At 38.8% G+C, this 27,018-nt stretch overlaps 1 protein-coding gene across 3 annotated transcripts in view; it reads left to right on the top strand.

The window, feature by feature from the left end:
• Positions 1-27,018, top strand: part of IGF2BP1 (insulin like growth factor 2 mRNA binding protein 1) — a 90,317-nt gene that overhangs the window by 28,562 nt on the left and 34,737 nt on the right. For all 3 annotated transcript variants that reach the window (XM_087944936.1, XM_026669722.2, XM_087944937.1), the window contains exon 3: positions 26,511-26,559. In XM_087944936.1, the coding sequence (XP_087801062.1) occupies positions 26,511-26,559 (49 nt within the window). The remainder of the gene's footprint in view (positions 1-26,510; positions 26,560-27,018) is intronic.

Consider the following 27,018-nt stretch of genomic DNA (forward strand, 5'->3'; position numbering starts at 1 on the left):
TATTTTTTTTTTGAAGATTTAAACAAAATAGTGCTAAAATACATTTGGCAGGGGAAGAAAGTGAGAATAAAACTTAAATTGTTACAAGATACAAGAATAAGAGGAGGATTTGCTTTGCTCAATTGGGAATTATACTACCAAGCGATGAGTCTGATGTGGGTAAAGGAGTGGAGAACGCTAAGGAATACTAGACTTTTGAATTTAGAAGGACATGACCTGCTGTTAGGGTGGCATGCCTTCCTCTGGTATAAGGTAACTAAAATGCAGGGATATTTTAGAAGACATTATATTTGAGAAGCATTGTTTCTAAACTGGGAGAAGATAAAAAAGCAATATTATTTAAAAATTCCGCTATGGTTATCTACTATTGAAGCTTTTTCCTATCCAATAATATATAAAAAGGAACAAACAGTTAGATATGGTGAGATATTGAATGAAAAGGGTGAACTTAAATCTATGCAAGCGTTGGAAGAACAAGGTATAAAAATGAATTATTTTTCATATTTGCAAATACAATCTAGATTTGATAAAGATGTTAAAACAAGATATCTATGATAAGTTGACTGATTTAGATAAAATTTTGACAGGTACTGATGAAAAAGTAATAAAAAAACTTTATGGACATTTGCTAGAGTTTAAATTAGAAGAAGAACAAGTGAAAGAAACAATGATTGTGTGGGGGAAAATTTCGGATATGGGATTGATTTAGATAAATGGCAAAAATTGTGATCTAAAAATTATAAAATGACAATGTCAACTGCATATAAAGAACATTTGTATAAGATGTTTTACAGGTGGCACTTACCCCCGACGAGAATTGCGAGGATGTTCAAGAATAAATCGGATAAATGTTGGAAATGTCATCAGATACTTGGTTCATATTACCACATGTGGTGGACATGCTCGGATGCAAAAAGATATTGGACTATAATCCACACATGGTTGTAAAAAATGACAAAACAACACATAGACTTTAAACCTGAGATATTTTTATTGGGAATTATACCAGAAATATATTGTAAAGAATTGAAATATTTGATTGTAAATGTTTTAACAGCGGCTAGAATTGTATTTGCTAAGAATAGGAAAAATGAAAAAATACCTATGCAGGAGGAAATTATTAAGGAAATCATGGACTGTGCCGAAATGAGTAAATTGACATTTGAAATTAGAGAACAAGAGGATAAACAATTTTATAGGATATGGGATTTATTTTATCAATGGTTAGATAAAAAGACATGGTAAAGAAATAGATTAGTAAGCATTACAATAAAAGTTAATAGACTGATGAAGAATACAATATAAAATATATAACCATTGGATGAATGTATAAGATTAAATCATAATGAAAATTAGAATATCTCGTATAAAATGATGGAAAAATAGTCAAATGAATGTTTAATAATTGATATTATATAAGCACAAGCTAGACCGATAAGGTGAAAATTTATATAACTTGTGAGTAACGGTAAAAAAAGGATAGCACAAAAGATTGTAACCAACTGACACACTGTATGTATATAATTGAAAGAGGGCTTTATGTTTTTATGTTTTGTTCGTATGTTTGTTGTAAAAAAATAAAAACTTTGTAAAAAAAAGAAAAAAGGTGGTAGCAAAATCAGACATCATGGTCATATGATATCTTACTTAATGACTACAGTGGAAGAGAGGTTGTAAGTCCATCACAGTCATGTGATGATTTGCTTAATGACCTGGTACTTAGCAATGGAGTTGCCAATCCCAAATGTAATCGATAAACAAGAATTACCTGTACTCAAGATTTCAACAACTTTTTAAACATGAATCTTGATAAAAAGCATACATGTCTTATACTTGTTGGGTGTCCTTATTCAGTGAAAATGGAAGCATAATTTATGATATGATAATTGAATTGGGAAGCATATCTAATCTGTATGGATCTAGTAGATGTAGAATGAAAGGGAATTGGAACCTGTGTTTTCACTAAATTTACTATTCTTTATTAGTTCAGGCAAAGGGAAATACATTACGATTTCAGTAAGATTTTCTTAGAATCATCAGAAAAAAAGTGGTATGTTAGAATTAAATAGTAGGATCTACGACAATTTCTACCTTCATATTTGTCATTAAGTCCTTGGGCCTATTTGTATATTAGCAAACCTCTTGTCTATCTGTTTGTAGCCTTCAGTTAGCGCAAACGGTTCACCATAGCACAAACATTTTGGAATTGGGATATTTCAAATCTGGTAACTTAAAGGATGCATATAAAATCCTGGTTTCATTATTTCCATGTAATTGAAATGTCAAGGATCTTCACACCAGTTCCATTCACAGTATTGTGGCCACTGCAGCATCACTGCAGTCAATTGCAGTCACATGTTTGTGATTTCAGACTCCTTCTCTGATTTCCCACAAAGCAATGGGGAAGCCTGCAGAAAGTCAGAACTCCTGCTCCCACTGCTTTTTTGCCCATCCATGGTCATTCTGCTTCTTTGCTTAGGTAAGGAAATATCTCTGAAAGGATGACCCTGTAGGTCTTGGGTTATCTAATATGTTACTATGACCATCAAATGATAGAAAATGGGAGAGGCAAAAATGTTGTAATGTATCCTTGGTCCTTAGTGAAATACTCTTGAACTATACAAGGATCTTAAAGAAGAGAGAAAATAAAATGTTCATCAGCATTGCCTCTTGCAGCCTTGATTGAATAGAATTCCTGTAAAATAATGTCTCCCTTTATGTGGCTGTAATGATATGAAAGATGACTCCTATTATAGAGTATAGTTTGAATCCACCTTCCTTCTCCAAGCTTAGGGGGGAAAAACCAAGGAAATTTCAATCTGGATACATGTAAGCATGGCCATAAGTAATTGCCTATTCCCATTTAAATATCCAGAAACAACATGTGTGGCCTCAGAGCCACCCAAAGATTGTGGATTCCTGAACTTAAAAAGCAAACAATTGTAGGTACAGCATTGAATTTTAGCTCACCCTTCTATGTATAATGATAAAACAGTAGATTATAGAATCAATTAAACCAAAATAAAAAAGTCACCTATATATTTAACAATTAAAATCAACTATTTATATATTTAACACATAAAGGTTTGATGAAAGATGATTTTTTACTATCTTCCTAAATACTGGGAGGATGTAAACTCAATGAATATTGTGTTCAAATTTCTAGAGGAAGTGAGACCAAATCTCCCCAAAACATAGGATTTCAACTAAAGGGTTGCTTCCCAGCTCTGATCACACCAGCTCCTATTCTTTTTCATCCCTTCCCCCTAAACACTGGCATAATACTCTAAAGTTATACCAGCCTAAGACTGTCATAACCTGGACTGAAGCCAGCATAAGGAATTCAGTTGTAACCCTATCCTATGTCCAGCTGGCATAATTCAAATATAAGTTTCAGTGGAACTGGGGGGGCGGGGGGGGGGGAAAAAAAATTCCTATTGAATTTTGTGCCATGCATATAGGAATAGGATAGCAATAGCACTTAGACTTACAGCTTTACAGTGCTTTACAGCCTTCTCTAAGCAGTTTACAATGTCAGTATATTGCCGACAACAATCTCGGTCCTCATTTTACCGACCTTGGAAGGCTGACTCAACCCTGAGCCTGGTGAGATTTGAACTGCCAAATTGCAGGCAGCCGGCAGTCAGAAGAAGTAGCTTATAGTACTACACTCTAACCACTGCGCCACTGTGGCTCATGGTGAAATCAGAGCCAAGAGTTGGCATAGAAGATTATTTAGTGCACTAGAGAAGATAATTGTGCTTCAAACAGCTAATTTCAGATTTCAGCTGTCTGTAAACTTTCTCTTCAAGCTTAAAGAAAGAAAAGAAAATAGAAAGGAGTAAAAATTTTTTTAAAAAGAAAGAGGAATCTAAAAATATAATAAAGAGAAAAATAAAGACATGACATCAATCTTCATCACAAGTGTAAACAAATTTAGTGACTCTTCATACCCTCTAAGTTACAAACATTTATCTCTTCACCCCATATCCCATCTCTTATCTATATACAAATCCATAATATATTATCTTTTAAGTCATGGTGTCAACAGAAAGTCCATAAAGGATTGCCAGAAGTAACAGAAAATTAAATTCCACCCTGAATGATTTCTCAAGCAAATTTTCCTCTTCCTTTGTTTTTTCTTTCATTCACACTATCCTTTTGAGGAAATCGTTTATCAACACAGTAAAGTCAACTTTATATTGCATTTTTCACAGTTTCTATGATAAATCGTCTGTTAAGCAAAACAATTCTTTCCCATTTCTTTAACCTCAAATGTAAATCATGTGTTGGCTTTTATTTATTTATTTGTTTAGTATTTTTCCCAAATTTCATTTGGACAGATGGAAATCGATCAATCAATCAGTCTCCCCCACCCCCCTCTCTGAGGCATTCAACATTAGCTAAGTGAATTGTTCTCGTTTTAGGATTCTCAGTTTTCTTTCTATAAAAGATGATAGGAAAAAAGCACATTATGTTCCTTTTGTGATATATTTTAACAACTCATTTTTTGGGGCTCCAAAACATCCATCTGACAAACCAGGTGGGAGGATTGGTTTTTCTCATTTGAACCTAGTTTTTATGAAGCTTGCAAGCAAATATAGGTGAAAACGTTCTGAGGGATAAGGGTTTGTAGCAGTCATGGTTCATCATAAATTTGGCACATGTTAGCTGGCAAGCTTGCCTTGAGGTTTGCTGCATATATTACATAGTCTCACATAGTCTTTTGCAATCTAAAGGTAGACCTTGACTTTAACAGTCATTCAATTAGCGACCATTTGAAGTGAACAGTGGCACTGACAAGAGTGACTTTACCAACAGCCCTGACACTTACAACTATCATAGTTTATGAATCATTTGGGAACAACAATATGAAACCCTGCCCTTATTTAGACAGATCTTTAATCTAGCCTGCTGGACTAGATCTAGACCTGGTGGTGAGCGATTGTCTCTAGTATTCATCATGGACTCTACTAAGAATGAATTCTTCATTCTTTAAAAATAATACACATTGAGCAATCATGCATACTTCTAAAAATAAAAGTTGAGATTTGGGGAAGTTGAAGTCTGTCTTCATTCAATATCCTACTATATAGAACCTCCCTTTGTGCTTGTTTCCTGCTTGCTTTTAAAATCTGCTGAAATTCGTTTCCTTAACTCAGTCATTCTATATTTTTCTGTTACCAATTTTTTAATATGTTTTTAGTAATGAAATCTACAACAGAAGGTAGCATTCCGACAAGGTTCTATCTAGTATTCTACTTAGTAAGTCATGCCTTTTCTTTTCTCTGCACATTTTCATATTTTCTTCAGTTTGCAAGGCATTATGTGGCCAATGAATTTTGGGAATTCTCATCACTGGAATTTCCCCTAGACATGTTTTGCATTTTTGCCAACTTTGGGTTTCATCTAAGCCTGCTGATACTCCCCATCTGTGAGTATAGGGGCCATTTTGGCTACATAAACAATGGCATATCTACCTGGATAGAAAGAAACATAGAAGGTCAAACTACTGACATTTAATGGTTTGTTCATTCAACTCCAACTAAAATGATCTGTACTTGGATTCAGATCACTGAAGTTACAGCAGGGGCTTGTTGCTTGGTTTAGTGCTGTGGTGTTTAGAATTGTATTTAAAATGTTCTGTTATGGGAGGAGAAAGGGGTAAAACAGGTTGGAGTAGATGAGGGCATTTGCTTATCAGCCCCTACTCTCCTTAACGGATGGCAGCAATTCTGCTTGGAATTTCATCATGTTGTATAGGCTAGATTTAGGTTACAGGTACTCCTCGTCTTATGACCACAATTGGAACCGGATTCTCAATCAGTGCGTGAAGTAGTTGCTATGTGAAATGTCAGAGGAGCATTTTGGTCATTGACCAACATTCCCAGCATTCCCACCCTAATGCTCTTTTAGCACCTGGTGGGTCGTTAAGCAGAGTTCCTGATAACTATGGGATGCCCCAGGCTTGGGGGAGGTGTGGTGCAAGCCATGCTTGAGTTGGGAGCTGCAGTTACTCCATGAAAACTTCACCTACCCAGCCCACCAGTGTAGAGAAAGATGCTGTGGCTCAGAAAACCTCATTGCCCACCTGGCAATGCAAACGTACTGAGAACTGGAAAGACTCAACACCTACCGGGCCCACCAGCATACACAAAATACTCCACCGTTTTTCTCCGGCTGTTCACAGGTGCACTCATCCGTCTTACCGAGGCTGCCTCATTTTCCAAGTAGCTTTTATTGCCACGTTCCTTTAGACCCTTTATCCTAATCTATGTACTCTGGGGTTGAAGATTTCCTGTGCTGAAATTGAAACAGAAATTTCAGCCTCAGAGCAGGGAGGGATACAAGTCCCTCCATTCTGGGGCTGAAGTCCTTCATGGCTGAAAATCTTGCTTGGAGTTTGGCATGGATCTTTTTCAGCTAGCCTTCATAGACTACAGGGTGTCTTTTCAGGGGCAGTAGCTTGTAATGTTCTGTGCTAGCTTCTACACTGACTTTCTGGGGAATCTGGCAGGGGAGATTGTAAATGGTAATTGCAGAGCATTTTGCAACTGGTCATAAATACATATGGGTGGCCAAGTACAGAGATCACAATCATATAGTCACAGGGGTGACTACAACAGCTGTAACTGTGGTCACCTTTATGCATTTCTTTGTTCAGCACCATCGTAACTTCATGTGGTCACTAACTCAAGAACTATCTATATGAATTAGACTTAAGCATGCTTGAAATAAATAAGCCATGCTGAATTTTTCATATTGACTTCAATGGGATCTAACTTTCTGGCAATCTGAATCAGTAATACTTTCATTACTTGATTAAATTCTAGTACATATAATTGGCTTCGTTGCTTCAGATGGCTTGTTTTTTCCATTATTAAACAAACACGAACAAAGGTAAAAGAACATACAGGGACATAGTAAAGGTACCAAAAAATATGAAATTCATCTTCTGATATTATTCAATACAGTATTAACAAGGCATATGGTCTCAATTAAGCATTAACAGTTTGAAACATTAAAAGAAAAAAATGATTGGAAATGTATGTAATGATCCAAACCAGAAAACTTTACAGGATTGCATAATAGTCTTATGATTTACTAATTTTTCTAAAATAACCCCAGAATCATGAGATGATGAAACACTGTTTCAAGACTAATGTTTTTTTTTCTGCTTAGGAAGTTGATATAATAAAGATAATAACGAATAATGAATGATTCCTTTGAATAATTTGTTCTGAATTGTTAATTTTTCTTTGCTAGTTTTTGCATTTATCCAAGTCTTTGGAAACAAAGATGATTTTTTAAAAAAACAAATACATTCTAGTTATGCTAGATATTTCTGATACGGTTGGTAGTAAAAATAGGAAATGAAAAGGAAACAGTAATGTATTTTTCACTGGAAAGAAAGCTCTGCCTCATTCTCCCCCCCCCCGCCCCTTATTTTTTGATGGGGGATGGAAATTGTAATGAAATCTCTTGCTTGAATGCCATTCCATGTCCCTAAATGAATGGAGGAGCCATTGTTTAAGAGGTCTGGAATTCAAAGAATGCAGTACTATAGGAAGGGTCAGAGGGATTTAAGTTGATAGAGGAAAACATGTGTCTAACCAATTCTACCTCAACTAGTTCTAACAGACATCTACTGAAAGCGTGTGTGTTGGTGAGAGAATTGGGGATGAAGGGCAGAGAGAACCGATATGCTGTGCAAATTTTTTATAAGAAATTCAAACGTATAACCTAAAGTAACTGCCTATATATAAATGTAAATAAACTAAGCACTTTCATTAATAATCAAAATATGCCCTTCCAATTTCAAGGTAAAATATTTGCTTGCTTTCTCTTGCCAAGTTTTCTGGGTCATAAAGAACAAAAAAATAGCCCACCTCAAACCCTAAAACATGAGCCTCTCTTTCCCAATTTGTTATTTAGTATTTTCAAATGAAACTTCTGATATCTTCTATTTTAATCCCACCGAAGTAAAATTAAAGATAATAAATTACAGCAGATTTTTTTGTACCTCCCCCTCCCAAACATCTTGCATCTTTTACAGTAGTAATGAGTTTTAACCTTGTTCTGGGGAGCATTTGAACCTTGTACATGGGTATGATAAATAGAGTTCCGACTTCCAAGTGTAAATTTTGTCCCTATTTTATCTAAATATTTTATTTCATCCTTTATTATGTTATCTTTTACAACAATCTGTAGTGTAACATCAGTGTCACCCAACTCAATAAGAGAGCAGATAAACATTTAAAAAGTTGTGGTTGGTTTAGTGAAGATTGTAATTCTTTCCAAATTTGATGGTAGAAACATCTATTAAATCCAGCACCTAATTTATGTGTAAACATAACATGGATATTTTGTTTTGGTTTAGTGGATTTGCAAAATACCTTATTGTGGCTTGGCTTGTTGTTGGAAACAGGCTGTAGATTTAAGTGCCCAGCTTAAGTCTACATTTATGTTGAGATAGTGCTCCACTGAATAAAAGAAATAAATGTCAGAAATGCCTAGATAGTCAAAATGTATTTTCCTGATGTCTAAATAAGATCAGTGTTGGCACCATGTCTTCTAATGGCATAGCAAGGACCCATTTCCCTCTTCTCTGCAGTTAATGTTTGTTCGATGGAGGTATTGTGTGTCAAGGGGTTCCTACAGAGTGATGAAGAACACAAATTTTAAAACAACAATAAGCACTTCTACTGTATGTAAGATATGGCATTCAGGTATACCTTGCAGAAATTATCTTTTCATTCAAGAATCTTCAAAATTACAGATGGATATACATATAGGCAACACACCATGGTTATGTTCTGTAGTGTGGGGGTGTTCCATTGGCATCCTAGCTGGCCTGTATATAAACACTCTTTTTAATTCAGCATAGCTCTTTTTATGTTCATACTTTGGATGATGATAACATCAAAAATAGCTTTAACTTTAAATAGCAAAACTAAATGCAAGAACAAATGAAAAGAAAAGGAACAATTGAACTTGGAAACGAGAAAGAAGGGGAGGGGTGAGAAAGAACATTAACACTCCCTCAGTAAACTTGATTAACTGCATTTCTCTCAAAAGCCAAGATCAAGAACAAAATAGTATAAGGTAGAGTTGGGGTTGGGTCTCTAGGATAGGTATTTCAGATCCCCTAAAAAGATCCCATAATGGCTCCCCTCATCCTACCCTCAGGGTATGTATTTGAGTAATATGTTAGATGTACAAGACAATTGTTGATTCATTGAATGGCTGTTAATTGATTTTTAAAATCTTTTATTCGGCTGACAGTTAGTAATTAATTAATTAAATCCAGAGACTGACCTCAGAACAACTCTGGGTAGTTTAAGAAGAGTAGAAAACAATAAAAAAGAAGGGGAAAAAACATGTTCATTTGGATAACCATACTACATATACCACAAAACACAAGTACCAGGAGCTTTTCAATCACCCTACCCACACATCTGGGAGAAGAGCCAAGTTTTATAGACTTCTGGACATAGGAGCCACATGAATCTTTGGGGCAGTGGTTGCTGTTCCAGAATATGGGCTCTATCACAGATTTAAATGTTTTATTCTGATGCATCTTTACTCAGTTTCCATCTGCTTCAGAATTTAATTAATTGCATCTCATTTTATTTTATTTTTTCAAATAACTCAAAGTGATGAACATATTCAACTTATCTTTCTTCAGTTTTCCACCCAACAAACCCCCGTGAGGTGAGTTTGGACTGAAAGTGTGACTGGCCCAAATTCACCCAGCTGGCTTTCATGAATTTCATGTCAGGACTTGAATTTACAGTCTCCTGTTTTCCAGCCTGGTGCCTTAACCACTAGACCAGACTGGCAGATGAATTTGCCTGTAGATTACTGTGGAGTGAAAGATACATGTACATTATTTCAGAACAAAGTTTCAGACTTGCAGCTATAATTCTGTGTTTTAATAGAATCTCAAATCCACCAATTAAAACTCGACACACAATAGTACCTCAGGTGGGAGACAAGGAATAAAAATATAGAATATAGCCTAGGAATTTATTTTTTGTCTTTTATACCAGCTTGATTTAAGAGATTTTTTAAAATTATTTTTCCTTTTCTTAGACAGTTGGATTAGAAACTTTTCTAATTACAAAATTTCGTAATTAGCTGCAATCTTAGATGCATTGGAGGACACCATAGCTCATTCCAGGTTTATTTAATCCTTGTATTTCATGTAGACCTGGGAAAGACTACTACTACTACTACTACTACTACTACTACTACTACTACTACTACTTGGAGAGATACTGTCAGCAGTACAGATACTGCCAGATAGGCTGGTAGTTTTATTTGGAATAAAGCAGTTTCTATTGTTGTATAATAAAGTTCTCTAGAGCCTAGCTATTGTTTTCCACTGCTTTCATCAGTTGGCCCTTTCCAAATGTATTGGACTGTAATCCTCATGATTTATATCTGACATACAAAGGCCATCAGCATGGGCTACTGTAGCATCATTACCAATTTCTTTTAAAAGTACAAACAAAATGCTATGATTTTCATCTGATAAATAATATTTAGGTTTGAAATTTTCCAACTCTTAAAACGCTAGTGAGTAATTTTGTCCAAGTCTCTCTCTTTAGACACATTTTATTATTTGTTTTGTCATTTGTTATTAATTGTGTAATGAAAAGCACTATGGCAACTATGATCAAGTTGATATCTAACCTATCGGAAGTACTGAAAGCACTGCTTCCCAAACAGTTTCTTTAATTACCCAAAATGACTTATCAGAAAGTCTTACCAAAGTTTGAGGATCGCATGTCCGTTCCTTAAATACCACTCAAATAGTGGCTAAAGGGCTGTAATTCAAGGATTATCCATATTAACAATATAATTGAACAATATTTGTCATTTCAAGAAAATATCAACGGTAATTGATCAGTTTTTGTCTTAATAGAAATATTTTGGGAGGTTTTCAAATATATTTTAGTAAACGTGGCAATCTTCAGATCAGTTTAAATGTTCCTGTTGTGGTGGTATTGTGTTCTTGTGTTATTATCCAAAGAAAAAAACCCAATTTTGCCCAATTTTGGTTAATGCATCTAGGTTTGGGAAACATTTGACTTAAGGGCTGTGTCAAAAAATCTTTATGTCATCTGTAAAATGGCCAACTTGACAATATTTTATAGCTGTTAACCAAATACCCAATTGTTGTGGAATTCCAAAATTGCTTAAACACTCTTGTTCTGTCTTTTTGTTTTATAATGCTTTATGTCAAGGATCTGTACCATTAAAGAACTCGAAAGGGAATTAGACTGAATGAGAAATAATCCGGTGAATTATTGCTATATATTGCATATAAATTGTGCATGCAAATAAAACTAGTTTCCCATATTTTGTGAGTGGGTGGTGGGTTAGATACATACATTACAGAAACTGGCAGGGGCCAATAGATAAAATATAGATTTGTCTTGAAATATAGTCACAGCAGGTAGATAATGATACATATGGCCATGGATCTGTTACAGTATTTGCATTTCACCACTCTAAATCGCAGCTGTTTAGTGAATTTAGGGACCTCCTAGAAGTCTGATGGAATGGACATGTTCCACCTGTAGTTGTGTGCAGCAGCTGTTACAGAGCAATGAATTATTTTGGCACTGGTTCTCGTGGTTTCTATTTTGAGAAGTAGGCATTACAAAGAGCAAAATTGGGAAATGAGAAGTAGCTATTCCCTTTGTATCTGAGAACTTATTAAAATCCTCTGTTGACATTATTCTTCTTTTTTTTCCTCCTCCTTACTACATCTTTGATTCAGTCTTGCCTAGCTGTTAAAATATGTTTATAGACAACCCTTAGGCTCTTTATAGAGACTCTTTCTCTTCTTTATTAACCCCCTAAGATTCAAGCCGATGCTCTCCAACTGTAATTTTGTTTACCACATCTCCTTCGAACAGATGGGATTTTCAGAATGCTCTAGAGCAAGGGTGTCCAACCTTTCACCTTCCCTGGGCCACATTAGAAGATGAAAATTTGGTTTGGGCCGCACATAAAATAAAATAACAGTAACGATACCTGATCATCCAAAAAAAAACCACCATAGAAAACATAGTTAACATATTAAACTTACTTGGAAATGAAGTTAGTGAGATGTTTGACATTGTTTCTCAGCCACCAATGCATCCATGTTTGCTTCGATGGAACTTGTTGCAATTCTCAGTGAGTGCTCAAGGTGCTCATCAGATATTTTGGTTCTAGTTTTATTCTTTGTGTGCTTCATCCTTGAAAATAGCTGCTCACAAATGTAGGTGCTTCCAAATAGCGATGACATGAATAAGGCATGATTGTGAAGTGAAGGATATTTTTCTCTGGGAACATATATATTATAGAAGTCCATTAAAGAGACATGGTCAGATTTTTCTTTCAGTTGAATGTCAGATTGGAGCTCTATGCATTCCATTTGCAAATTGGCAGGTAATATATTAATGTCCACTGAAAATGGAGTTGCAAATATCAGAAAAGATGGGTGATTTTTTCTAAAATCTTGAAACCTGTTCTGAAATTCCTGTACCAAATTGAAAAGCAAGGCTGCATATTTTTCCGTGTTCACAGCGGTGTGTTTAGCCAATGTGCTAAAATGCATCAAATTTTTTGCCTTCATTTGAGAATGCCATAGTTTCAGTTTCATTTCGAACGCTGTTATAGTTTGAAACATTGTGCTGATCAATTGGTTTTCACCTTGAAGACGCATGTTTAACTCATTTAAATGAGTGGTCAAGTCGACTAAAAATGCCAAATCTGTGAGCCAGTTTTCATCGTCAAGTTCTGGCACACATTTTGTTTTAGATTCCATAAATGACTTGATTTCATTTATCAGATCATAAAATCTTGCCAGCATTTTCCCTCGACTTAACCATCTTACTTCAGAAAAGTAAATGATGTCCCCATACTCAGCATCCATAAATTTAAGGAATTCCTGGAATTGGCGATGATTCAATCCCTTGGACCTTATGAAATTTACAGCCTTGATGACAATCTGCATGATGTTAGCCATCTTTAAAGCTTTTGCACATAAATTTTCTTGGTGTACTATGCAGTGATATTTAATCATACTGAAATTTTGGGAGGCAATTGCATCATCTTCTATCAATTTTACAAGTCCATCTCTGTTACCTATCATTGCAGGGGCACCATCAATAGCTATGCCAGATATGTTAGCAAATGACAAAGAAAATCGCTGTAATGTATTTTTCACAGCTTCATATAAATCTCTTGCTTTAGTTGTGTCTTTCAGTGGAACTAAAGCAGCCATTTCTTCAGTGATATTATATTTGTTATCAATGCCTCTAATAAAAATTGCCAATTGAGCTGTATCTGTAGCATCTGTACTTTTGTCTGTCGCCATAGCATAAAATTTAAAATGAGCAGCTCTACTCTTCACAACTTTTTCGATGGATTTTCCTATATCTTCAATTCGCCTGGCTACAGTCTGGTGAGACAAACTGATTTTTGAAAAGTCCCCTTTTTTATCCGGGCAAATTATATCAGCCACGGTTTCCATGCATTCCTTAATAAACTCACCATCGCAATACGGTTTTGATTTTTGGCTATCAGGTTTGCAACCACATAACTGGCTTTGACAATAGAATCTGATTGAATCAATACTTTTTAAAAATAATTTTGTTGAGATGATAGATTTTTTTTTCAGTTCAGCGATTTTGTCTTTCGACACATTCCTTCATACACAGCAAATTTCTCAGCATGTCTTGTCATGTAATGCCTTTTCAAATTGTAGTCTTTGAAAACTGGCACTAATTCTTTGCAAATTAAGCAGATTGCCTTACTATTGGACTCAACAAAAAAGTATTCATCTGTCCACTTTTCTTGGAACACTCTTCCTTCATCTATAATTTTTCTTTTTTTGTGTTTGTTTTTATTTTTGACATTTCAGAAGCCATGCTGGAATGTAAAAAAAAGGACTTTAAAGCTTGGTTTAATAATCAATGTGATTACTATGTGCATTATGTTATAGATTTCCCTTTCAAATTAATGAGAAGTGGAATGCAATTGGATTTTGATGCAGAATTCCACAGCCAATTTTGTGTCAAAATCCGTTGTGTGAACCCAGTCTCCTGACTACCAGAAAGTGGCTTACCTGGAGTTAGAATGCTGGAATGAAGTCTGTCTGCTTTAATGGATGCTGGTATGAGGCCTGAAGTAATGGATGCCTGGAGGGAGAGAAGATCTTGGTTAAATATGGAGCTATGTGGGTGGAGAATGACAGGAGACTACCAGAAAGTGGCTTACCTGGAGTTAGGATGCTGGAATGAAGTCTGTCTGCTTTAATGGATGCTGGTATGAGGACTGTCTGGTTTTATGGATGCTGGTATGAGGCCTGAAGTAATGGATGCCTGGAGGGAGAGAAGATCTTGGTTAAATATGGAGCTATGTGGGTGGAGAATGACAGGAGACTACCAGAAAGTGGCTTACCTGAGAGTTCGGATGCTGGGATGAGGACTGTCTGCCTTTGTGGATGCTGCATTGAGGACTGCCGTTAAGGATGCTGCCTCTTGTTGTGCATAGATGTGTGCCTGTTATGATAATGTACAAGGTAAGACAGTAATGGGGTATAAGGGCCACAACATTGCAGAGGAGACAGAGGAGGAACAGGGCTGCGGACATTGTATACTGGGAATATAAAATCCTGCAGACGTTGTATACTGAGAATAATAAATCCTGCGGACATTGTATACTGGGAATAATAAATCCTGCAGACATTGTATACTGGGAATAATAAATCCTGCAGAGAGATGGCGGCCTACGCAGCAGTTAAAAGCTGCTATCAATCACGGCAAAAATGAGCTAATTTATTGCTGGTCGGAGCCCACCGGGTGTTTCATTAGGTCCCCGGTGGGCCAGTCCGACCCTGCACAACAGTGGGGGAGCGCTGCGCGACAGTGATGGCCGCAGCGCAATACAGTTCAACCGGCTCATCTACACTCTGCACAGGCCGCAAGATGTGGCCTGTCGGAGCTTCTAAAATAGACGGGCAGGTGAAGCTGGCGCGCTGGCGTCACTTTTGACTGGCTCAACCCATACTCAGCACAGGCCGCAAGATGTGGCCTCTCGGAGCTAATATAATGGATGGGGCGGGTGAAGCGCGCTGGCGTCACCGTTGTGGACGCTCGGCCGCAAGCGCCCGGCAGTGTAACTTGAAACTTTGGAATTTCTTAAAAAATAAAAAATTGCAGTGGGCCACATTACGAGCCGACCTGGGCCGCATGCGGCCCGCGGCCCGCGGGTTGGACAAGCCTGCTGTAGAGAGTCAAGAGGAATCTAGTCCTAAAGACAAGAAACATTAGGAGACTGGATATAATGTCTTGGATTTTTCTAGAGGATGTGGTAAATGGCAAGAATCAGGGAAAGTTAGGACAGTGGGTTTATGGTTGCTAGATGCTGTTTTCACTTGGCCTTTGGCCAATATTTGGGAGGGGGACTATCCAATAATGCACATTTCAGTATAATATTAAGGTAAGAATCCTATTCAGATTCAAAGATCATTTCTAAAAGTTTTTAATTAAATGGACGCAGTACTTGGTGACTGCTTCTAGCTTGCATTTAAAGAATATCAAGATGCTGAAATTAAAATGTCTCCACTAAATGGCTGCATTAAAAATTGAGGACCTACACTGAGCTTATCAGTAATATGAAAGAAAAAAATAAAAACACGCAAGAAACAGATGCTCTTTTTAAATTTTGTATGTCGGGTGAGGAATTGTATTTATTGGGAAGTTATAATTAAAACAATATAAATATGGCAGAGACAGAATAGGAGAAAAATAAACTTCTAGAGATGGAAGTGTTAGGCAGAAAAGAAGCATGCTGCTTTTTATTATTTTGGAAGAAATCCCTGCCAACTTAATTTCTCTGTTCTTGCTGCTCCACAGGGAGGGGTGGGCCAATTCTGGATGAATTGGTGAGGCTTTGATTGCTTTGAAAACAAAGTCTTCTTGTTTACCCAATGGGTTTCAAGAAGGAAATATAATTATATATCAGTTCTGGACTTGGCTTCATGAGTATCTACCCTGTTATTGCATTGTTCTTTGTATTCTTTCCAAACTAATGGAAGTCGGGACTCTGTAAGTGCATACCTTTGTCTTTTTGTCAAAAGGATCTCCAAAAATCAAACAGAAATGGACCATATTTGGTGTGGGTGAAAATGAAATTTAAAAATGTCCAATTCTCCAGATGAGCTGTTTAGAGCATCCACTGATTGGGAGATGCTTCTGTCACTTGTCTGATAGGCTGGGCTTTAGTTGTGAGGATGCTCCTCCTCCTCCACGGGACTCCTCCCTAGCGTCCCCAGTTTTTTGCTCAGCCTTCATGGACATAGGCACCTTTTTTCCCCCTTTCCCTTGGCCGGAATAGCAAAGACTTCAAAAAGAGAAAACAAAAAGGTTTGCTTTTAAACTCAAAAAAATTATTTAAGGCTCTTTGTAACAATGAGCCAAGCAGCTCCCTACAGCATATAACATCGAGCCGGGGGAGCTCTCCATAGCATCAGGGAGTGATCTCCTCGCCCCCAGTGCGATCAGAGGAAATAACGCCTCAGCCGCGTGGCTAACAACCCACATTTCTTAGCCCATGCCATTGCAACCTTTTCAAGCCGAGCCACTGTGATCACTGCCGACCGTGCTCGACGGGCACAGCTCCACTTTAAAAGGGTCCGAGGCTTCTCTCTCTCCCCTGGGAACACCATCTGGAGTGGGGGCATCAGCTTCTGTCTGCCCCACCACGCCTTTTTATTCAGGGGGAATTCTGCAGTATCGACTCCCCACAAGGTGCGGAATTGCTGCTCAGCCGATTTTACTCTACGTGCCAAAAGAGATAATGGCTGGCGCCATTGCAGACTCAGGTGATCTGCATCTTATTGTTGAACTGTGAGAGGCTTCTCTTCCTCAAAGCAGGGGTCTCCCTCTTGGAACCCAGGGGAAATCACCCTGATACATACATACATACATACATACATACATACATACATACATACATACATACATACATACATACATTCAGATATAATTTATTTTGGACCCTTATTCATTAAGGAGGAAACTGATGGCTTTGCCCTCACAGAATTAAGCAGCAGAACAACAGTGAGCACCAAGGCCTGTGTCCACCTGTGCAGGAAGCTGTTGCAGGCCTACAACTTATTTCAACAATTCCTCCTTTCTAGGCCTGTGAGGTGTTCCAAAATTTGGCTAATTCGGAAATAATAATATTAATAAAGTAATGATAACAATGATAATAACAAAAACAACAATAACAATAAGAATATTCTTACATAAGATTATACAAAACTGGGAGATCGTTGTTTTTAGGATTCTCTGTCCATTCCTGGTACAGGCCCCTGGGCGTGCCAACCACCCAACGTCTCAGCCTCATTAACAGTAAAATCTAATAAGCCGTCACAATGGCAAGCGGCAGTAGCTCCAGAGCCACAACCTCAAGAGCCATGTCAAATTCTCAAAACAAATTGAAGCATTCTAAGGGTACCTCCAAAGCAGCAGAAAAAGATGCCAACAGGTGCCAGAAGGCACTAGAAAAGCACACGAAGAAGTACATGCAGGAGGCTGAAGAAAATTCTCAAACTTTGTCTCCCACCAAGCCTACTTAGGCTCCACATCCCCCTCTGCAACCACCCCTGGATCTGTCTATGTTATCCAGACGCAGTGTGGCTGCACAACTCAAGGTAGCCCATCTAGGTCAGTACCAGTGGCACGAAGGGCCCCTGAGGCCACATTTACTCCAACAGCAACCGGACTCTGTCCAGATGATGACTTACCAAAAGAGATCCCTGCAAAGATGAGAGTGTGGATGGAATTAGCGATATGCCAAGGTATCGCTGCGGGGGTGCAGCAGAGTGCTCTGGCCAGCAACAGATCGCTCCTTCCAATTGGGATTCCCTATCAGTTCGGTCACTAAGCAGGATAGAACATCTTTACCCTCAAGTACCTCTCCAATAGGAGATTTCTGTAGTTCTAGATATACCCCCGCAGGGTTTACAGAAGGAGCAAGGGCATATTGATCAGGTGGAGCTGGACGACTCACAAATTCTCATTAGATCGTCTCAGTTTTTTCTAGTTAGCTTCACATTGGCTCACAATAAGAGGTGACGGTTGCTACTACATCTTGATGCCTAAAACAATACCGGCATCATTTTGTTTATAAGAATTCCATTGCATTATCTGTTGAGAGCCCATTTCCCCTCACAAGGCTCTCTCTGTGAGGGTGCAGGTGGCATTTATGCCGATTGCTGACTTTTCTGAGGTTGAATATTGGGTTTCCTTTTAAGTTGGCAGCCCTCATAGAAAATAGCAGCACAGTAACAGCAAGCTCCAAGGCCTCTGTGTCAGCCCAGAAGTCTCAGTCCTCTTCCCCAGCCAGGCCGGTCCCAGTTCCAGACACCTTGCTATTACCCCTGGATCTCTCAATGCCATCCAGGAGGGCCTCAGAGGGACCAGTTCAACCCAGGGCTTCAGCATTACTACCATCCAGACAGACAGCTGCGGGACTACGCCAGGATACCTCCTCCCAGAGGAGATCCCTGACAAAATGAAGGAGATGGCGATTTGATGGGGCATTGCAGCAGACATGGATGGCTAGGCAGCCTCCACACTCCGACTTCGATTCTCACTCGATTGAGTGACTATGCAGAACGGACCTTCTTTATTAGCAGGTACCTCCTTTCAGAGGAGTGTTATATAATCCAAAATACACATTCACACGATGTACAGGATGATGGAAAACTAGAGGACCAGATGGAACAGGTTGAGGAAGGGTCTACTCACAACAGTGACTAAAACCTGTCAGAGGTGGATCCCCTAAAAAGGGGCATGTCAGACGTTGAAGGCATTAAGCCAGACCAACCAACCTTTATGGGTCTGTTTCGCCCTCAACCTTTCAGATCTCTGTTGTTCAAGGCAAAAACTACTGCCTGCCTTGATATTCCATCCCCCTCAGCCCAATAATCTTTATTGCAAGGGGAGTCAGACGATTTGTTCTTCTCCCAACCAATAATGGAAGAGGAAGTCATACATGTCCAGCAGATGTTCTTGGACCTCATCCAGAAGCAAGGGGCCTCTTCAGTGGCGTATCTTCCTCTTACAGGATATGATAGAAATTTTTTAATTTGGCTTCTGATTTCTCTAAATTTCTTAATACCACAGTAGTAGATGAACCAGTGGTGGCATTGGAGTCCTCCTCTGCAATTCCAACTGAAGCAGAGGAGGCTCTCGAGCCAGAAGATAAATAGGGCCGAGTTGTCTCTATGTAGGGCACATCAATCAGGTGCGTGGGCCATAAGAGCTGCAACTGCCACATCCTTTTTCACTAGATTGCCTCTCAGATGGCTCTGGCATCTGAGGGAGATCATCCCAAATTCCAATACCAGGGCACACAAGGACATCGCCAAACTAATAGCGGCCACAGAATTCTCTGTGGATGCTACATTCAATTCTGTCAAATTATCTGCTCGAGCTGTGGCATCTCAGGTTACAGCTTGTCGATTGCTATGGCTCAGACATTGGCAAGCAGATATCAAACACAAATGGAAGCTTGCTTCCTTCCCAATATCGGGAGATAAATTGTTTGGCGCTGCCCTTGACCCACCTCTGATAGAGACAAGAAGCAAGAAAAAGATCTTTTTCGTAGATCAGAAAATAGACCTTCCCAGTCCTTTCAGAAGAGTTCCTTCGTACCCTCTACCAGGGACATTTCTCTCCAGATTCCAGAGAGTGTCTGGATACAAGAATAACCAACAGTCAGATAGTTCCGATCTTGGAGATAGATACCGAAGGGGAGGGCAGACCAAAAGAACCTTTTGAGGGACAGGAAACAGAGGTTTCCGACACACAAAATAGGTCTCACGACTTTGCCTCTATTGGTAGAAGGCTAAGGCCTTTCGCAGACAGATGGGATTCCTATACCACTGATTCCTGGGTTAGAGATACCAGAAGATTCGGCCTGGCTATAGAATTTCAATCGACTCCCCAGAACTTTTTCATTATATGCTCTCTCTCCAGGAATCCTGTTAAAAGGAACCTGATGGAGATAGCTATTAATCATTTATTGGAGATCCAAGCAACCCGACCTGTGGCATCGGATCATCAAGGGCAAGGCTATTCGCTATTTTTTCTAGTCCCAAAGAGTTCGGGGGAATGGAGGGCAATTTTAGATTTAAAACGACTTAATCGTTCCCTAGTTTATAGGTGGCTTAAGATGAGTACACTATAGTCCATCCTTCTGAGCATAAGAAAGGGCTACCTTCTAATCTCCATTGACTTAATGGAGGCCTATCTCCACATCCCAACTAGACCCTCGCATAGCAAATTTCTTAGATTTTGTTATAATAATCAACATTTTGAATACGTTGCCCTGCCCTTCAGGTTATCATCGATGCCTGAGGACCTTTATGAAGGTTCTGACATCTCTGGCTGCCCATCTCAGGGGAACATCTGTTAGACTGCAGTGTTACTTAGATGACATCTTGTTATTATCATCTTCATATAAACAGGTCAAAGGGGAGACCATAGCATCGGTTATCGCCTGGAGAGGCTTGTGGTCCATTTCTTGTCACCCATGTATACGCAGCTTCTTGTGCGGGGCTACAAACTTATGGCCTCCTGTAGTGCATTGATATCCTACGTGGGACTTCAACAAGGTCCTTACCGCGCTCACGAAAACTCCTTTTGAGCCCCTGAAGACCATGAGTCTCCATTTTCTAATGTACAAGGTGGTTTTCTTGGTTGCAATAACATTGGCCAGATGAATCTCGGAACTAGCCGCCTTGTAAGTTAGACAGGAGGTCTGTATTTTTCATACAGACAGAGTGGTCCTTAGTCCAGATCCAACGTTCACCCAATAGATAAATTCAGTTTTCCACAGACCACAGAACTGATACTCCCGAATGTTTGTCCGAGGCCGACCGAGACTCTGGTATGCCAATGGCACAGACTAGATGTAAGGCGAGCTCTCTGCATATATTTAAACCACACAGCATGTTTTAGGAAAACAGAGGCTCTCTTCGTTTCCTTTCAGCCACCCACCATTGGGTGCAAGGTCTCTTCCATCAACGATCGGTAGGTGGCTGAGAGCACAATTACCAAGTCCTGTGAGACACAGTCTCTTCCTGTACCCAGGGGCATCACTACTCATTCGACCAGGAGTGCTGTGACATCGGCGGCATGGGCCACAAGCGCCAATAGAGGAAATTTACAAGGCGGCAACATGGGCTCACTATAAGATTGGTGTCTTCGCCTCTGCGGAGACTGCTTTTGGCAGGAGAGTGTTACAAAGGGTCCATAGGGACTGAGAAGGGAATCCAAACCAGATGGAAGCTCTCCCGTAGCACAAGCCAAGCTTTGGTATGTCCCAATCAATGGATGCTCTGAACAGCTCATCTGGAGAGGGGCGTTGGTACTTACCTGACACGCCCTTTCCCTGTGAGCTGTGAAGAGCATCCATCCCCACCCTTATTCGTCTGATGGGATGCTATTCCGGCCAAGTATTAGAAAGGGTGAAAGAGAAGAAAGGTTTTCATCACTTCAACTTTGCCAAAACTGGGGACGCTAGGGAGGAGTCCCTTGGAGGAGGAGGAGCATCCTCACAATTAAAGCCCAGTCTATCAGACGAGTGACAGAAGCATCTCCCAATCAACAGATGCTCTTCACAGCTCACAGAGAAAGGGCGTGTCAGGTAAGTACCAACGCCCCATCTAACAAGAGTGCAGGAAAGGAAAAAAGTCCAGAAAACAATCCCTGGTGCATCTTTTTGGAAGAGGCAATTGAACTGTGGTTTGTTGTTGTTCTCCACTGAGCCAAAAGGAGAATCCAGGATGGGTAGTCTCTAGTCTTGTAGCTCTGCAGACCGAGTTGAAAAACTGAGGACACCCCACCCCTTGGTAATGGTCCCTAGTTCTTCACTCGGTCTCAGAGTGTTCAGACCCACCCTTAAATGGACTCTGAATTGTTTGAATTGTTGAAGAATATTCACCCTCTGGATAGAGAGTTGTTTTCGTTAAAAACTTAGAACAGGTTTGACAGCTAGCTGGCTTGCCAGTTTAGCCTTTTTTTTTTTTTTTTTTAATTTTCGTGCCTTTTTTATTTCGTTTTTTTTGAAGTCTTTGATTAATTTTTAAACTTTATTTAAACTGATTTTTTGTTGTTTGTTGGTCGGATTGTGATCGGAGGTGCCCCTGAGAGCCCATGTGGCCTGGGCTGGGGGCGAGAGTCAGTGCCTTATTTAGGTCTCTCTCTCCTGTGCCATTTGTCTTGTTTGTATTAGGCATTGCAGCCCCTTTTTTTGGCTTCGGCGGCCATTGCATGCTTTTCTTACTTTGTTTCTGTGACTTTTTGCAGGTAATATCCTTGGAAATTTAGTGTTAGCACCAGGAGCCCTGGTCAGGGTTTTTTTTTCTTTTTGGATCCATCAGTTTAATTTTTGTCCCTAGTCTGCATTTTGAACTATTGATCTCAGGTTGGAATTCTTGAAACTTCCTGCCTTTGCATGGTCACATCGACGTGGTTAACTTATGGGCAAGCAGACATTTTTCAAAAGCACCATAAGTCATATACTTGTGTGGCAAAGAGAAGAGTACTCTTGCAAGCAAGTCTTCGGATCCCCATTAAATCTTGAAAAGCATTCTTCGGATCCCCATTAAATCTTGAAAAGCTCTTCTTGGTCTAGGTCAGTGATGGCTAACCTTTTCAGCTTGGTGTGTCGAAAATCGGGAAAAAGTGTAGCCTTCCTCGGGTCGTGTGTCACTTCAAGAAATATCAATAATTTGGTTTATGATGGACTGGGCTGGGGTGATCACACAGGGCTGTGAAACTCGTCTCCCCGGTCTCAGGGCTGCAGGTGCAGGATTTGGGGATCGGAAGGCCACCTTACAGGGCTGTGAACCTCATGGATCTCCTTTCCTCCTGTAGTGTTCCTGAGGTAATGAAACTGACAAACCTCAGCTTATGGCGGTTAAAACTGGTTCTCTGCTGCAAAGATCTTGCGGCAGCGGTGACACCACACCTCCGCATAACAAGCAGGGAGCAGGGTTTGGAGCAGAGCACAGGCAGCATCTAAATGTGCAGGTTTTCCCCACACCAACAGGCGTGTCAGTCAAAGTGCCTCGGCGTGTCACGAGTGACACGCGTGTCATAGGTTAGCCATCACTGGTCTAGGTCTAGGATATGAGATGCTACTCACAGACCCACCAAGTTACAGTTTCCCCCTGCTGGGTCTCCAGAACTAGTTGGTTGATCAGATGTTGGCATATTTTTCCAGTCAAAGCTATTGTAGCCATTAGTTACATAGGGGATTTCAAAAACTGGAATTTCACATAGGACAACTGGCTCAGTGACTAAGACCCTGAGCTTGTCGATAAAAAGGTCGGCAGTTCAGCGGTTCAAATCCCTAGCACCGTGTAACAGAGTCCTGTTACATGTCCCAGCTTCTGCCAACCTAGCAGTTCAAAAGTGTGTAAAAAATGCAAGTAAAAAATAGGGACCACTTTGGTGGGAAGGTAACAGCATTCCGTGTGCCTTCGGTGTTTAGTCATGCCAGCCACATGACCATGGAGATGTCTTTGGACAGCGCTGGCTCTTTGGCTTTGTAACGGAGATAAACACTGCCCCCTAGAGCCGGAAACGACTAGCATGCATGCGCGAGGGGAACCTTTACCTAACTTGAAATGCCAATTTTGGGCTTTGAATAATATTTTTGTATTTAAAGTGGAAAGCTTTGTGAAATTTTGTGTTTGAAATGGTTAAAAAATGAAGTTTGTACCCTTACTTGTTGTTGCTATCAAAAAATGTTTCTTTTATGGTGTATATCAAATATGGATTGATATAGGTTGCCTGGACCCATGAGAGCCATTTACTTAGTGTGTTATGCATGTCTGACTTAGACCCTGCCACGATTACACTCAGTTGGACTAAATATGAACCATTTTTATTTATGAAGTAAATTTCTAGAAACTTAAAAAAGACATTTAAACCTTGAAATCATGAATCTTCATATAGTGATCAAAGACAAAACTCATTGTTCACATCCCCAAATTTGGCTGTCCTACATGAAAATTGAATAATCTGCCTCATTTTCTGTTTTAAAAAATTCCAAGCCATTTTTCAGGGTGATAATAAAATCACAATTAAACAGAAAATCAATAATAGAAGCAAATATCTCTGATAAAAAGCTTGGTTTGGGCAGTAGAATATCTGTCATCTTCCAGTTTGGAACATATTTTACACATACTCACACACTATATATACACAATTTCAAGCCTTGAATGCTTATTGTTTGCTTGTAAGTGAATTTCTCCTCCTGAAACATCAGGGAAGCATCTGCCCACTTGTTCATATGTCCATTCTTCTAATCAGTTACTGCTGCTTTTTCTCTTGTACTTTTCTCTCTTGACTCATGTGCTTTCTGGCACAATGCACTGCATTGCAACTGAGAATAGGCAAAAACAAAATATAAATGGCCTGAATGAAAACAGCTAAATCCAAGCACTGTCTAGCTGCCCAAGTCACATGGCTACCTCTAGTTATAGAGACTTAGAATAACTTTACATGTTGAATATATGGGCATACTTAATCATACTCTGCAGTACATGATTTGCAGTATGGATGGATTATTGCAGCTTTTCTATCCCACAAAATGTGAGCTGGATAGGGATTCCCCAGCACCTGTGAACATCTATAATGAATTACAAAAAGAGAGACTTAACCTTTTTGCTTTCAACTAGGTATGTACTTAGATCCTGTCATGCAACAGACACTGAAAATACCAAACCTGGAGTATTTGGGGGTTTTTTTTGTTTTTGTTTTTGCAATCAGAGCTTTTAGGGTACAGAAAAGGAACGGGAAGGATTTCTGTTTCTTTTGTCAAATTTATTACCCAGTTGTCTTGAGAATTTTATTAAATAATGTGGAAAGTTTGTTTGTTGTTGGTTGATTGGCTTCCTGTTTTTATTATTTTTATAAATAACTTGTAGCAGTGAATACACACAGTACTCCTTCCTTCTCCTATTTCCCCATAACAACAACCCTGTGAGGTTGTTTAGGCTGAGAGAGAAAGCATCCAATTCAGCCAGGTTTTCATACCTAAGGCAGAACTAGAACTCACAGTCTGCTAGTTTCTAGCCAGGACCTTAACCGCTAGATCAAACTGTTTCTTCTTAGGAAATTGAAAACCAGTCTCTTATGGATTATCTTCAGTTTTTGAATGTAGTAATCCTTGCTACTTAACTCACCCTCCAGTCTAGCTCTTATTTATGTCTTCAGTCTTGGTACTGAAGAAAAAGGTGTTATAATCTTGCCAAGGAGGAGAAGAAAATGAATGATAGAAAATTGGGTATGAAAAGCAGGAAATAGGAGAGAGGAAGTAGAGATCCATTTTTCTTCATTTTATTACTTTATACCCTTTTATTTCTGCAATTCCTTGAAGGACTGTATTTTTTTAAGATAATATGATAGTGAGATCAGGATTGCTGATGAATATGGGAGAAAGATGTATTGTAGAAAAAGAAAACTTTGGGATACTATGGGAAGAAGGAAGCCTGCTGGATGGTTACATTTTGTTTAGGATGTTGTCCATTCTCCCACAGTGCTGGCTTTATTTATGATTAATAGTTTTTAATAGTAGATAATTTATTTTTGCTGTATGCCTCCTAAAATCACTTTTGTGAAATGGGCAGATATATAAATTTGCTAAATAAATAAATAAAATAAAATAAAAGCAGATTTGAATAGCTATTAATTAAAGTCCATCTGTATCAACAGAGAAGGACAATGAAACTCAGTTTGTTGGATTTGGCAAAAAGGAACTTTTACCAAGTTTTATAGGAAAAAGCTCAATAAATATTTTCCTTACCAAAGTATTAAATTCTTCATTTAATTCAATGAAGTCCAATTATAAGCTATCATAACATACTTCATCTTTTATATCAGTATAAACTGTTTGCCCCTTAAATGATCACCAAAATGATTTTTCTCCAGAAGAACTTGCAGTGAAACTGCTTTCTCACCCTGTGAGAAGTCGCCACTTGCCAAGTACCTGAATTTTAATCACATGCCTATGGGGGTGTTTCAGTGATTGTACTGTAAGTACAAGGATATGTGGTAACTCACTTTTTTCAATGGCATTATAACTTCAGGTGGTTATAAGTCAAGGATTACCTGTATTTGTATAGGTATGTGTTTAATTTTATATCTGGATCTAATATATCTAATACACCTAAACATATATAATTGAGAAAAGTGCACAAGAGTTTGTCTTTTTTCTTCCTTTAATTCTCTTTTTGGGCTTATTTTTCTATTTCTGGTGTTTTGATGTTGCATTTCTTCAGTAAATAAAACCTAATAATCATCTGGACTTTTGTAAATCAGGTCTTGTATACTGAAACTATAGTATTGTACATAAATGATAGTTTCAAGATAGAACATGCTGTTAATTAAAATACTTTTCTTTCTCTTTTTTTCAATTAGGAGCCGCAAAATTCAAATAAGAAATATCCCCCCACAGCTTCGATGGGAGGTAAGTCTGATGATATGAAAGTGGGCTTAACACACAGCCAGGAATGGTTTTGGTTTGTAATTCAAAGAACTTTAGTATCTTTTGAGATATGTGTTTCTGACAAAATATAAGAAACTTCTTCCTCTGTTTCCCATCTGCCCTCCTGCTGTGACATCTATTAAAACAGAACAAGTCTATTTTTAACCAGATTTTCCAGTTCTGCCAAGTTATACAAAATAAAGGCATCATATAAATCTAATAATACCTAGTTGATAGCTATTTTATTGTATAAGGGTCCAACATTCTCCCCTATCCCAAGGTCATTGAACAGAGACTACAGAATGTCACTGAACAAGAGTTACCTGATGCATAAGTTGGCTTGAGAAAGGTGCACGTCACTTGAGATCACATTGCCAATATTAGATGGATCATGAAAAAGGCACATGAATATCAAAAGGATCCATATATATGTTTTATCAA

The sequence above is a fragment of the Notechis scutatus genome, chromosome Z, assembly GCF_049901735.1.
Source record: "Notechis scutatus isolate UNSWTSFEM ecotype Mainland chromosome Z, rNotScu1.2, whole genome shotgun sequence".
Lineage (NCBI taxonomy): Eukaryota > Metazoa > Chordata > Lepidosauria > Squamata > Elapidae > Notechis > Notechis scutatus.